Below are 14930 nucleotides of genomic sequence, written 5' to 3' on the forward strand. Positions count from 1 at the left end.
GTTGCAAAAGGAGGGGAGAGTGCTTAAGGCCAAGGCTTGTTCATGTATTGGGTGATCATGGTTTCCTATTCTGTCTGAAACAGCCCTATATCACCTCTGTCCAAGAAATCAAGACATCAATGAGTCTGAGAGGTGCAGGAATAATCTTGGCAGCCAACAGTGTTCCCTCCCATACAACAGTTACATCCTTTTATTGTCTCCCTACCCCCTCATGAACTGGCAGAATCATGGAGCCCTGTGGGGAGAGTATCTCACAGAAGATTTGCAATCCTTTCTTATAGAGGAAGAAAAAAGCCCAATGGACGGAGTTGACTTCTTCCTTACCTGGATAGCTTTGAGAATGGAAAGGAGGGCATCCGATCAGAGGTGTGGCAGGCATGTTCAAACTTCATGCAGGGGCAGAGCAGAGCAAGGAGGAACTTCTTTAAGCATGGAAAGCAGGAAAAAAACCTATAGCTGCCTGCCCCCCCCATGTGTTCATAGCATCTCACGGTCTGGTGGGTGTCTGTGAGCATGTTGGGGATCCCAGCTTTACTGGCAGTAGTTCTCACAAGTTTCAGACTAGAGTGTTTCCCAGCACTATCTGGAGTTGATAGAGTTAAGGGATAGAAAAACAAATTTGGGATTTGTAAGCATAAATGTAGTATCTGAAGCTTGGTAAAAAAAATTCATTCATTTAAGTCACCTTTCCAAACTCTCAGTATTGTATATCGAAAACATGTAAAAAGTAACAAAATAAACAGCAGCAAACAACAAAATAGTGTACAAGACTGCATAGACAGTAATATCAGAAATGTGTCTAGTTCCTGAGCCAAGTGCAACCCTGCACTGTTTGAAAAGGAAAATTTGAGAGGTTAGGAAGAGAATCCAGGAGGTTTAGGTGGGTTTAATAGGTCAGGCATTATTATCTGTACTCATCTGGTTCAACCCTCCCCCCACTTCTAGATCAGATCCTGCTTTCATGCGTCTCACAAGCATCTTGTTCCTGTGCTTTTGCCTGTGCTTTTCCTGTCTGCATTTACTTAGGAGTAAGTCCCACTAGTAGAGTTTACTTCTGTGAAGGCATATGGAGGAAGAGTCACAGCTCAGTGGTAGAGCATCTGCTTTGCATGCAGAATGTCATAGATTCAGTCCCCAGCATTCCTAGGTAGGGCTGGGAGAGAACCCTGTCTGAAATCCTGGAGAACCACTGCCAGTCAAGTGGTTCATCTGTCAAGAGTGAGATGTTTAGTTTGGCCATTGAAAGTCCCTTATTTCCTGCTACATCTGTCAAGTGGAACATCTGTGTATCTGTCATTAGAAACAGAATGCATGGTCTAATGCTGTATCAGAAAAAAACAAAGAGATTACACTCATTGGATAATACAAATGATGTAGACAATTTTGTTGAAATATGGCCTCCATTTATAAAATACTTTCCTGATGATCCTGAAGAATAGCAATTATCAAAATCACAGATTGGACTTTGGCAAAATTGGCCCCTGGAGTTGAGATTTTGTTTTTGTATTCTTTTCTCTCTCTCTTTTTGGTAATTGTTATATATAAAACTATATATTAAATCAATAAATCTATATATTTATTGAAACGAAAAAGAAAGAAAAAAAGAAAGTGAGTACTGCATATATGTCAGTTCCCTCCCCCAACTCCTCCCCTCTTGAGCATTTTCTTTTGGGTGTATTTACAACAACATGGTAATTGTCTTAAATCTCTTGAGTCAAAGGCTTTTTAATTGCCTTCTGAGGTGGCAGACACCTCCCTTTCATGCAGTGATGCAGTTACTGAACCCTGCACCCACCTGGTAAGCCCTCCTTAATTGGCTCTTGAAAAGCCATGCTAGGTAAGGGTCAAGAGGGCCAGCCAAGGTACAACTCAAGTACCCTGTCCACATCATCCAGCCCCAAGGTCTTAAATGACTTTCATAAATCTGGACAAGGTTTTGGAGACTTCAGTAGGATCCATCAAATGCATGAAATCCACATTGTTACGGAGATGAGTGATTTTCAAAGTGCCTAGGTTACAGAGGCTGCAGTGTAAAGCAATGTAAGCCTTGGCTTCCACACCATAGGCAGAATTATGTGCTCTAATGTATTTTGGGTCATCTTCATTGCAGGTTTTTTGCCATTTGTGCTCTAGCTATTGTCCACCCTGTTTCATTGTTGAAGCATTGGGAGTACCAAAAACAGCACCGGTGTGCTGGGAAGTCTACAACGTTGGTTCAGTTGTGCTGTTGGCCTATCACATCTCACTATTCCACAGTTGAGACTAGGGCATGTTAAAATATCTTAAATGACCAGAAGCCAAAATCAGTTTCTTCCAGTTCTCTTTGTATTTTCTAGTATATTTAAATATGCCAGCATAATGCGCCCCCCCCCCACTAAGCTATCTGGAGCCATGTTTAACTACTCTACCATATTTACAGTGGGGTACTAAGAATAGATCTTCCCAACTGTTTCATTTATGCTAATTGGATGAAGCTGGTGGATGACATTGTTCTATGTTAGCAACTGAGTAGAGAATCAAGTTGTAAAACTTACTCCAGATTAGCATGGAGTATATGTTTGTGTCACAGGGCTCAAAAAGGGGACCCCTGACCATTAGGTCCAGTCGCAGGTGACTCTGGGGTTGCAGTGCTCATCTCGCTTTACTGGCTTCCAGGTCATGTGGCCAGCATGACTAAGCTGCTTCTGGTGAAACCAGAGCAGCACACGGAAATGCTGTTTACCTTCCCACCGGAGCAGTACCTATTTATCTGTTTGCACTTTGACGCGCTTTTGAACTGCTAGGTGGGCAGGAGCTGGGACTGAGCAATGGGAGCTCATCCCATCGCAGGGATTTGAACTGCTGACCTTCTGATCGGTAAGCCCTAGGCTCTGTGGTTTAGAACGCAGTGCCAACCACTGCAGGGCTCATAAGCATACCTAAATGTGCAGTCTTCAATGAGTTGTTCTCTGCTTTCCTTTGTTGCATGGTAAGGTTACACAGCATCTGTAAGTGGTGTTACATCTAGGACTGCCATGGAGGTTCCATGGAAATCTTTTTTGCTGAATATTCTCACTCTCATTTCTCTGCTTTTTAACTGGGGTAAAAATATCCCTTGCTCCTGTCTATAAAAGACAAATGATTGATCTGTCTGCCATTCCGTGAAATATGATTATGAAAATCAATTTAGAGATTGGCAATTGGGGAATTTGAAGCATTTAGATTCTGAAAGGGAGGAAGATGACAAAAAGGGGGAGGGGAATCGTCTGTGGGCAATGCATGGGGCAAAAAGAAAGAGTGTTGTGTAGAAGACACACAAAATGCAGAAGATAGTTAAGTAGACTTTCAGTACTATAGTGCAGAGTGTACATCTGTTATACCCACTAAGACTTTATAAAACACACTGAGGCATCACAGAGAATGGCCAGAAATGCAAAAAAGAGAGAAAGAAAGAGGTGAACGACAAATTGATAAATGGTGAAAGAAAACTGAAACTAAAGCTGCAATTGCAATACCATTTACCTGGGAACAAGTTACACTTAATTAAATAGAACTTTTTATTTATTTATGCGTAAGCATACATAAGGTTGCACTGTAAGACATTTTGTTAAACTTAATTTGTTTCATTTTCTTACTATAAAGAGGATTGGTTGAATCCAACAGTAGCAGAATGGACTTCCACCCACATAGCAGAACCTCCTGTTCGTCTCTTTCACCTTCCTTTCACCTTCAAAAAGGGTGGGTGACACTCCAGGGGAGATTTTTTGGGGCACATAGGAAGCTTCATGGGGAAGGAGAAGGCGGCAAAGTCATGTTATGTCTGCTTCTGCACCATTGAATTCCACCCAGTATGTGCACTTTTATTATGTAAAGCATTTTCATCCTGTTCTTTAGTCAAAGAGCTTTCCAAAAGAATAACACGCTATCATAAAATATGCATTAGATTCTGTTTTTCATACTTGCTTTGTTGATAAATTTAAAACTATTTTTAAATGTGTGAACAATGTAGTAACTTGTCCATAAACTAAAACGTAGTTTCTTCAGAAGTGTACTGATTTGATTTGTTCGATTTTGCAGGCCTCACTTCTCTCTTGTCACAATCCCTCTCCCCCTGCTTCCTTGTTTTCTTGTGTGCAACATTTGCTCCCTAACCTTTTTGTTGTAAGCAGCAGCCATGAAAGTCTTGTTTCCACCAAGTGAATTATGTGAACTGAACGTTAAAAGTTTTCTAGGTCTTCCACCTAAATTGCATGTGAGTTATACATGGATATGTAGGGACTACGTTTCAGTGTTACAAGAAATATATGATCTGGGCAATGATACAAGAGGCATATAAATCATTGGTTTGGGCTGATCTGCCAAAAATTGGGCAAAGTCATGCCAAAGTCATGTTTCAGTCCATCATCTTGATTCAAAATGGCACCTGGCATCCAAACAGACAAAAACTGCCACTTACCTCTTGGGGAATCGTGCAACTATATATTCAGAGGCATCAAAATAGGTGCAGGGTGGACCTGTCATGCCAAACTTGATGATGTTCCACCCAGTGGGATGGTGATATCTTGACACTGTTTGGAACTGTCATGCTAAGTTATATTTTGGTCCACATTCTTGATTTAAAAAGGTGGTTGGCACCATCAGCAAAGACTGCCACCTTCGCCTTGGGAGCCCTTGTTCATAAACATGAATGCACATATTTTGAAGATGGTGGTACAAATAAAATATTTCTATTTACATTCCTGAAATAATAGAATTCTTAGACAGTATGAGAACCGGAGAAGCAAGAAAAGAAATCTGCTATTGCAGTGAGGCTTCTTTGACTCGCCGCATTATCCTACCTCATACTCCTAAAAAGCAGTCCAGAAGTTTAAAGGACCCTCTGGGGGACTGCAGAGGGACAAGGCAGAATTTGGGGTTGGGCTGCCTTCCTTGAGTAGTTGTTCTTGTTGTTAGCAGTATCCACCTGTCTTGGGAGACAGTGGAGGCGTGTGCCTTTTGGGGGATGTGTGTGTAAAATCTAACTGTTGGAAGGTTGAAGTGTCTGTTGTGGCTGTAGAGACCAATACGGGAAAGACATATTTTGTTGCAGCTGGGGCAAATGAAAGCGTTCAGTTCTGCTGTTGGAGGTGTACTATGACGTTTCTTCTTTCTGTGCTCTTCCCAGTAGTCATTCCTCCTCTAGTCACTGGTGTGGATACATGACCTGACTGTCTGCCGCCAGGCACTGTGGTCATCTGCAAGGGATTCCCATAGGGTTGGGTTGGTGTTGGCAGCCTTCATGTCACATGCTTTGTAGACATCTTTGTAATGCAGAGTTGGTCTGCCATTGGGCCTGGTGCCTGAAACCTGCTCCCCATAAAGCACATCCTTTGGGATCCTGCCATCCTTGGGAACTTTGCCACCAGAAAGACACGTAAATTTATGCAAGATCCAAACCATTGTGTTCTAAATGTACTGAGTGCTGTTCATATTTTTTAAATTGTAAAATTGTTTTATTTTACATCAGGTACATAGCTAGATTATATTACAGTTGGACCAGTTCAATATAACACAATCTTTATCTTGTTTAGAAACTTACTACACGGGTGTATTTCAAGTGTGCTACCTGGATATACAGTATTTTGAATGTATAATCACATGACACTTCTTTTTATTCTAGTAATTTTCATTATATTATCTGAAACTTAAAGTAAGATGGTAGCCTGGGATCTCTCCTTTTAATACGTTGTTGGCATCTGGTAGCTTTTCACTTGAGCTTTTATAAGGTTGTATTTGAAAAATAATTAGGAGTCTCAAAACAAGTAATGCAGAAATGTTCTGAATATTTACCAGGATCTACAAATAAAAGTATTTATTCCTTTTTGTCTTTTAAAGTGATCCCTTGACAAAGACTGGAAGAGTAGCATCTTTTGATACATAGACCAGATTTTGATCCTTGAATGGCCACCAGGGGGCATTGCTGCATTCATTGGAATAGAACTTGCGGTGAAGTTTTCACAATAGTTGTAGCTGCTCTATTTGATTTTTAATATGGTGAAAAGGAAGTTGTTATTGCTTTTGCAGCACTGGCAAATCTGAAAAGTGACCAAAGGTTAGAGTGGCAAAGGAATTAACAGATATGAGTAAAGTATCTTATGCAATTCTATATAAGAATTGTATGGTTTCATCCATAGAGGCATGTGGAAGGTGCCTATGAATCTGTGAGCAAAGGTGTGAAATTATTTTGACTCTGATTGCCACTGTATAGATTTGTAGTAAGCCAATTATTGAGATTGTGGTTTGGCATGGGATATGAGATCGCATCTGTTTACAATTTTTCCATCCTTGTGTGCAGTGCTCTGCAGAGGCCCCCTTTCTACTTCAACTCTCTTTAAACAACTCTCCTTTCCCCTGCATACTCCTTTCTACCATATATCAGGTGCTGCGCCTCCCTTTGTTTTATTGTTGTTAGATAGTACTGTTTTATTCTGACGTGATTTTAACCAGTTTAAACTGCATTGAATGATGTATTCACATTTAATGTGAGGCAATTGTTTTTGTTAGTTTGCTTAATACATTTACTTTGAAGACTATTTAAAGATTTAGCAAATCTTTTTGCCTTTATGAAAATAGCATCATTTTCAGTATTGGTGTTTTCATTTCAAGTACAGTAAAAAATAAAAAATGACTAAATCTATGTTCTGTTCTCACCCCTCCCCATTATTATGACAGTAGAGTGCCTTAGAGGCTAGCTGTGATTCTGAGAACTTGGAAGGATAACAGCTGTCTGTGGATCTCCCTATCCACTGAACACTGATAGATGGGCTCCAACTGCTTCAGATAATACTTGGGGCTGCTTATATATTCCTAGCAACAAATTACAGAGGCGTAGCTCTGTTAGTCTGTTTTTAACCGGAGCTCACTTTGACAAATACATCTTTGTAAATAAGATGACTCTTCATTGTTCATGGTGGTTGTGTCCTAGCTGAAATAGTGGTTTCTTTCAATGATTTTTGGAGTTGCATCACTGAGTAGCATGCCTAGATAGGGACTCTCCAATTTACACTAGGTGTTGTACTGGCTTAAACAACAACAACAACCACTAACGACATAATTTGTTTAAAAAGTTACATTTTCTGGTACAGGCAAACTTGAAACAGGTAAGGATTTCATATATTCAATATAAAATTGAATTGTTCTAGAAATTATCATGTAGCTAGCAGTGTGATCAGACTGGAACTGCCTGGTAGAAAATAACAAATAGAGACCTTGTAACAAAGTGGTGCAATGTATCCCTGGCAGGCCTGTGCAGAGCTCTGTCTGAAGCCTGGGGTGGGCTTCTTGGCTGCAAGGGCATAATGCTTGTAGCAAAGGGAACTAAATACCCCTGCCCCCAGCAAAAAGAGAGGTAGCATCAAATATAGTATCCCATGTTGTTCTTATGTGAACATTATTTTTTTAATTTTTGAACATTTTAAAGTGCAACCCAGTTTATTATACATGTGACTGATTGTTGAATTTGTTTTGAGCAGAAATCTTAGAGGGGTAATTTTAAGAAGATTACATTGGTTGTGACATCTAATGCAGGCTAGATAAGGTTTGCAAACTTCAAAATTATAAGAGAATATGGACTATATACATTAATAATAATAATAATAATAATAATAATAATAATTCATGACTGCTAATCAAATAACTAGTTTTCTATGTAAAAGAAAAGCTTTGAAAACAATAACTGACTGAGTTTAAGTTTTATATTTAGTTATTTATTTACCTGCTCATCATTTAAACCAATTCCACAGCAGGATACACCATAAAAATATGTAATATGTAATAAAATACACAATCTGAAAATCAAACCGCTGCAATAATACATCACATTTTCATAGCAGCACTATGGAAACAGTAAAACATCTCCAGTCAATTTAACTAAATGCCATAATAAATAAATAAATCTTTAAAAGAAAGCTAAACACATCAGGGTTTGCATCAACCTGATTCTTGAGGGGAGGGCATTCCAGTTTTGATTAGGGCTTGGTGATGTCTGGTTTTCAATATCACAATATATCGCCAGCTAAACACTGCAATATCTCAATATATCATGATGTCTGAAATAAGGCTGGAACTTTTGGGGGGAAATAAAAATCTAAATTTGATGCGTTTAATTAAATGAAAATTTTCTCAGTGATAGCATGTTAAACTAAACCATTAAAGATTTCTGGAGAATATATTACTGTTCTGTTAAGGGTCTTATATACCCATAGCAACACCATGTACTTGGCTCCATAACACATTGGGAACTGTTGTAGATCAGTGATAGAAAGTCAGGTAGACAATCTAGGTGCCACTTGGCACCTGAAAACTAGGTTACAGGTGGCCAGCCAGCCTCTGCTTCAAAACCTCCAAGGGAGGACAGTGTACCACCTACCAAGGGAGTCATTTCCATCTTCGAACAGCTCTTACTGTCAGAAAGTTCTTCCTGTTGATTAGCCAGAATCTCCTTTCTTGTTACTTGAAGCCATTCATTTGGATCCTGCCCCCTCCAGAACAAGAGAAAACATGCTGCCCCATCTTCCATGTGACACTCCATCAGATATTTGAAAGTGGCTACCCTATTTCCTTTCAGTCTCCTCTTTTCCAGGCTAAACATACCCAGCTCCCTTAACCATTCCTCATAAGGCTCGGTTTCCAGACCCTTGATAATCTTGGTTGACCTCCTTTGCACTTATTCCAGCTTGTTAATATCCTTCTTAAATGGTGGCACCCAGAACTGGACACAGTACTCCAGGCATGGTCTGACCGAGACAGAATAGAGCTGGACTATGACACTATATTTTTGTTGGTGCAGCCTATAATAGCATTAGCTTTTTGCTGTTGCATCACACTGTTGACTCATGTTAAGCTTGTGGTCTACTAAGACCCCTAGATCCTTTTTGCATGTACTACTGGCAAGCCAGGTGTCCCTCATCTTATATTTGTGCAGTTGGTTCTTCCTAAATGCAGAACCTTACATTTGTCCCCAATGAAATTAATTCTTGTGTGTATGTAGCTCTGCATGTATGTAGCTCTACTCACTACTATAATATAGTGTATATATATTTATATATTTTGTGCTTTTTATAATAATATGTGTTCTTTATATTGAGCCACACTAATAAAAAATTATGTCAAATTATGTCAAATTATGTGTTACTAAATCTTTATAGCGTTTATCCTCCAACAAACTCAAAATAATTACATGGGTGCCTCTCATCTTATTTTATTTATTTATTATGTACTATATTTATACCTGCCAAGTTGGAATTCAAGGCGGCTTACAACATTTAAAAACATCAGTTGTAGAATAAATAATAGTAAAAACAATACTTAAAATACACCACAATATATCTAAAACCAGCAATTTGAACTGACAGCAGCCCAGACATCAGCATTGTCTGCACCTTAGTTTCCAAATGCATAAAGCCTTACTGCAAAAGTAAATTGATGCATCCTTGCCTGAACAGAAGCAGGAGCCAAGCCACATTGATCTTATCCGAAGAGGAAACTTTGTTTGCTGATCGGAATCTCCATACCACAGGAAGAGTCTAATAAACATGGCTTTAAGGCACACACCTTGCCTCTTGCTAGGCAGAGTAGAGACCCTGATAATCGTGCTTAGCCTGATATCCGTGCTGCATCTCTATTCTGCCTAGCAAAAGGCATGGGGTTGTGCCTTAAAGCCACATGGATCTTTTGGGGGGAAAGCAGGGAAGCTGGGTCTCTACTCTGCCTAGCAAGAGAAGGGAAACTTATTGTTAATGCTGGGTCTGTCTCTACCAAGAGGCATGGGATTTGCTCCTTGCAGATTGTGCAGGTAGAAAGCAGCTTTTACAGCAAAGAGGCGGCAGGGGCTTATTCTGCTTAGAGGTGGCAAGGGCTTATGCCTTGCAGATCTGGCAGGAAAGGGCCATTTACTTTGCAGTAAAGGCTTTACTTTGCTGTAAAGTGCTGCTTCCTGCCTGCCAGGTCTGCAAGGCTAGCTGGGCAGTGCATTCTCGATACAGGGTGAAAAAATATGAAAACTTTATCACAGTCTGGAGTTCATACCTGTAAGGAACAAAGTATGGATATATTGCTCACCTCTAGTTATGATGCCACTGTACATCTTTGTGGCACAGTTAAGAGATGATATCAGATAACGGGTTGGTATATAGTGGAAAAGGTGATCTAGCAAATATCCTAGGCCCAGTGTTAGAAAAGAATACAAAGATGAAAAATGGACGAACTGCAGCTAAAATATCATGTTAATATTTCACATAGTCTAGTCCTTCCCCTGCCCACCCCCCCTAATATTATTAAGAGGGTCTCTTCTCCAATCTTCAGAGAGTAGCTGGAAGTAAGGAGGCAGAAAAAGCTCCTCCTTTCTTTCCACTTTGCAGTTTTAAATTGAAATCTTAGGCGCAGTGCTGCACCCAGAGCTCAGAAACTGCTCGTGCTAATGAAATTCCCTGTCGCAAAATGCACCTAGAACAATGGGAATTTCAAATACTGCCTAGGCCCTAAGTCACATAGGGCTTTGTAAGTCACCTCAGGCACCTTGAACCTGGATTTGTAGCTAACTGGCAGCCAGAGCAGTTTCTGTAGTACTGGTGTTATGTTTGTGACTAGACACCTGCCTTGCCACAGTGTTCTGCACCAGTTACAACTTTTTGAACCAAATCAAAAGATTGCCCCACATAAAACACCTTGCAATAATCTAGTCATAAAGTAACAAATGGAAGAACTACTGTAGCTACGAAACAGAAACAGTTACAGATGGAGTACTAACCAGAGGTGGTAAAAAGGCACTTCTCACCATGAAAGTAACTTGTGCCTCCATGGACAATTCTGGATGTAAACCAGTGCTAGATTTATAGGTGACACAATAGTTGCATATTTATTACTGAGGAAAATTATGTATAAATAGCATAGACATCTTGTTTTTACCTGATGGAAAAACACTGTTCTGCTCTGTCGCTGCAGAACTTCTATAAAGTTCTAGGCATTCCGTATCAAAGTAAGGGATTTTGCTTAGCACCCTCATGTGGGTAGAGGGAAAGCAAAAACAAACAATTTATTTTAAAATTCTATCCCTGATCTCTCAGAAAATAATATTTGAAATACAAAACAGGGATCTGGATTGCATAATGCCAAAGTTTTGGACAATGCGCTTAACTAGTATTAAAGTGATATTCAGTTGTAAATCAATATGCATCAACTGTTATAGCAAACAATTGGAATACGTGTTTGTTCAGGAACTTGTATTATATGGTGGGGGGCGGGGCGGGGGAGATACTTGATTTATACCAATTATTATTTGATGTACTTTTCTGATATTCACTGATTTTAAATATTTTGATCTATTCACACATGAGGTTTTTTTTTACTGAGGGCAGTTCCTTATACCTCTTTAAGATGACTGCTAGTGCTTGCCTCTCATGCCATGTTTGCTAACAGTTTTGTCTTATTTCACCTGTTGCATTCAGAATTTCACACAAGTATTACAAGAATTGCTATACAGTAACTTTGATCTGAGACTATAGTATAGTATGCGCCCTCTTGTGGACAAATCCATATTTATACTTAGACACGTGCATGTGTAAGGATTACTTTTGAATGATATAATTAAATGGAAGCCCTTTTCCTATAACTTTTTTTATGAAAAGAAGATGACTTAATTTCTGTCTTATATGGATCAAAATGGATCAAAATAACCACAGAGAATCAGCTGTATCAATAAAGCTGCTTATTTTCTTACATCTTTTAAAAATATTTTCCTCAATATTCAAATTTATTTCTTCTTAATGATACACAGTTCTAGCTGCAGAAGCTATACTATGATAATGAAGGGCATATGGAAATCTGCTTTAATACTGTCTGCTCTGATGACTGGCCAGGTTCTCCAGCAGAGGTCTTTCCCATTACATGCAACTTAATCATGTAACTGGAGATTGAATTAGGAACCTTCTGCGTGCTAAACCTTTGCTCTGCTACAGAACTACAGCCTTTTTCTTAACTGTCAGATGTCTCTAGCACAGTTATATTTGTTATATTGTAAATTCAAAGCCTACCAGCAACTGGACAAAAATAAGAGCAAAATAAGCTGTCATTTTTCATCATATAACTGATTCTTATGTATGTTATACTTTTGTTTGGATTTGTAATTGCCTTGTTCATTTTTTGGTAACAGCCCTTAAAGCTGCCAGTTGTAATTAGCATTCTGAATGAGGAATTTATGTAGCAATGAGATGAATATGGTCCATGCCAAGTAAGTCTTGAATAGTAAGGTGAAACCCAGCATTGAGACGGAATATAACTGGAATATATTTAGTACATTTTTCAGTACATTTTAATCTTTTACAACAAAATACCTTTATGTTGGTTGATTACTGTGTAAAATTACAGTAATGATTGGTCTGGCACCATCATTGGAGACAGCAAACACTGACCTTAGGGGAGGGGGTAGAAGCATTTGAGAAATCTAAGGCACCCTACTTTGTCCTATCAAAACTTTGATCTTAAACTGGTGGGCTGGGACCCACTCCTGGGTCATGGCATGATCTAAGGTGGGTCACAAGAGCAGCACTACCACTTTATAAATATATGGGGTGGGGGGAAATAAAGAACTGGATACCAAATGCATGTTTGGGTTAAAGATTGGTCCTGCATCTAAAAAGTTGAAAATTACTGTGTTAAAAGAACAAGAGTTTTAGTAGGCTGAAATATAACCGGAGGATACTTTTGTTCTTAATTGCATTTCATGATAGCATAATCCTTTTGATTTTTTTAAAAAATTGTTTCATTTCTAATGGGTGTTGAAATGTGGTAGTTATCTGAACTGTATGAAACTGAATGTGAGTTGTCTAGATGAACATTCTCTAATTAGCCCCCATCCTAAAATTACACTATATTTGTTCTGTAAGTTGTCTGCAGAAAGTTAATCTAAACAATTTCTGTTATAACACCACCGTCCTGATCTAGCTAAGATCTTCAGCTGTTAAAAAATATAGATAGATGCGGCATATACAGTTCCCCAATCTGATCTGTCTTCCCTTTGCTACTCAGTAACTGGCCTGTGTGATGTATGGTGTATGTATTTTTGTGCTTTATGGTTTATTAACTTCTAAATAGCAGTAGATCGCTATCTGCCTGTAAGTTCCACAGCAATGATTGTGCAAAAGTTGCCTTTTGATATTCTATAAGACATTCTGCAGATGTGTGGAGATTAGTGAAACTAGCTAGGCATTAACTATAGATGTAAAAGCAAATGCTCTTATTTCCAGTCTTTCACTTATTTCGATTTGTCATGTACTCTGTATGGCTAAGAAACTTCATAGTATTGTGTTTTGTTAAATGGTCAGAATGTATAATTAAAACTTACTTGACATTAAAGGCTTATTTCACACTATGTAGAGATAAACCCAGGTTTGTGACCAAGCATATCTACATCAGGGAGCCACTCATTACTCCCTGACCCAAGTGATTTCCAATACTTTTTTAAGAGTCACATTTACACTTCAGATGTGCAATTAACTCACTTTATCTGCACATTAAAGAAAACAAATGTGTGAAAGGAAACTTTTTTACCTTGCTGATTTATATTAATGGTTCATCAAGAAGTAACTGCTTTCACATGTTAATTATTTAATCTAGAGGATCACTAGAGGCATGTGATTAGATTTTTCTAATTTCCCAACTGTGCAGGTAAATACACAAAACTGAATAACCTACACAAATTTTAATTGGCCACATGTTGTTGGGGGTTTTTTTTGGGGGGGGGTTGACTGGTGACTTTACAAACTGCTTACCTAGAAGAAGGTGTCATCCATGTAATGTCTATCTACAAAATCATGGCAGTTATTTTCCTTGTGTTGATGAAATCAGTAGATTCTTTACTACTTCTTTTTTTTACTATAGTTGCTGTAAGAATAATAAAGTTCAGTAAAATTAGTTTTTTAAATACTTGAGAACTTCTTGGTGGTTCTTTGCAAAATAAGTATTTCTTTCTCATTCCAGTGCTTGGGAGATGGGAAGTAATGATAGCTGGCATCCGAACTAAGATCTGTGTGTAGGCACTACCATCCCAACATTTCAGGATGAATGGGGATATGCCTCATGTTCCCATCACTACTCTTGCAGGGATTGCTAGTCTCACAGACCGTAAGTATCTCTCTTGAGTTTTGTTGCAATTCATTAATTAACCCGTTTGGGGAGCAAAATTTTGAATTGCACATTTATTTTTATGGTGGGGTGGATTTAGTTTTCTTTAAACTCTCTCGGTCCTTTGGCATTTTATGGGTTTCTCTTTATGTGTCAGTGGATAAAAGTTGGAGGGGTATTGGGCAGATGACCATAGGGCCTTTGTGGAATCTGGTTCCTACTAAAGAATGCTTTATTCATAATTTAATAAAAACTTTGAGATTGAAACCTGCATCTGCTACACGAAATGCAGCTGCTACACGATAATCTCTATACTGCCTATCTTCCTCTTGGGCAGAAGGATGACATTAAAGGTTCCTTTGTTCTGGTTTGAAATGAAAGCTGCAGCACCTTACTAGGCTCCCTTTGTGGACGGGTGGTCACCTTCACACTCCTAGGCTTTTCATGTGGGAAGATAGTAGGGATTAGGAAATGCCTTGTTTAGAGCATTGTTGATTTAGCTTTTGTGAAGTGAAATTGACAGGACGTATAAAATAAAATATATTCCAGGGATATATGTACTGAAGTAAGGAGAGTGCCTAAACATCCCCCAAATTCATTTTTGAAGGTCTATGCAACAGGGCACTGGTTGAGGTGGAACTGATAGCTTGAGTGGTATGCATGATGCTTAATAGTGAAACTAGTTTTGAAATTAATGCATCTAGTCCAGTTATGGCATGGGTTTTGGCACTGGCAAAATACTGATTGTCACTAATGATGTAGTAGGCACTGTAACTGAGCACATTCCCAATCAC

The 14930-nt window shown here is 38.8% G+C and overlaps 1 protein-coding gene across 3 annotated transcripts in view; it reads left to right on the forward strand.

Annotated features, from left to right (window-relative positions):
• NIPBL (NIPBL cohesin loading factor) overlaps positions 1–14930 on the forward strand; it is a 129238-nt gene that overhangs the window by 40374 nt on the left and 73934 nt on the right. For all 3 annotated transcript variants that reach the window (XM_080972171.1, XM_080972173.1, XM_080972172.1), the window contains exon 2: positions 13993–14136. In XM_080972171.1, the coding sequence (XP_080828297.1) occupies positions 14073–14136 (64 nt within the window). In that variant the 5' untranslated portion in view covers positions 13993–14072. The remainder of the gene's footprint in view (positions 1–13992; positions 14137–14930) is intronic.

Source organism: Podarcis pityusensis, assembly GCF_964106645.2.
Source record: "Podarcis pityusensis genome assembly, chromosome: 11".
NCBI classification, from domain to species: Eukaryota; Metazoa; Chordata; class Lepidosauria; order Squamata; family Lacertidae; genus Podarcis; species Podarcis pityusensis.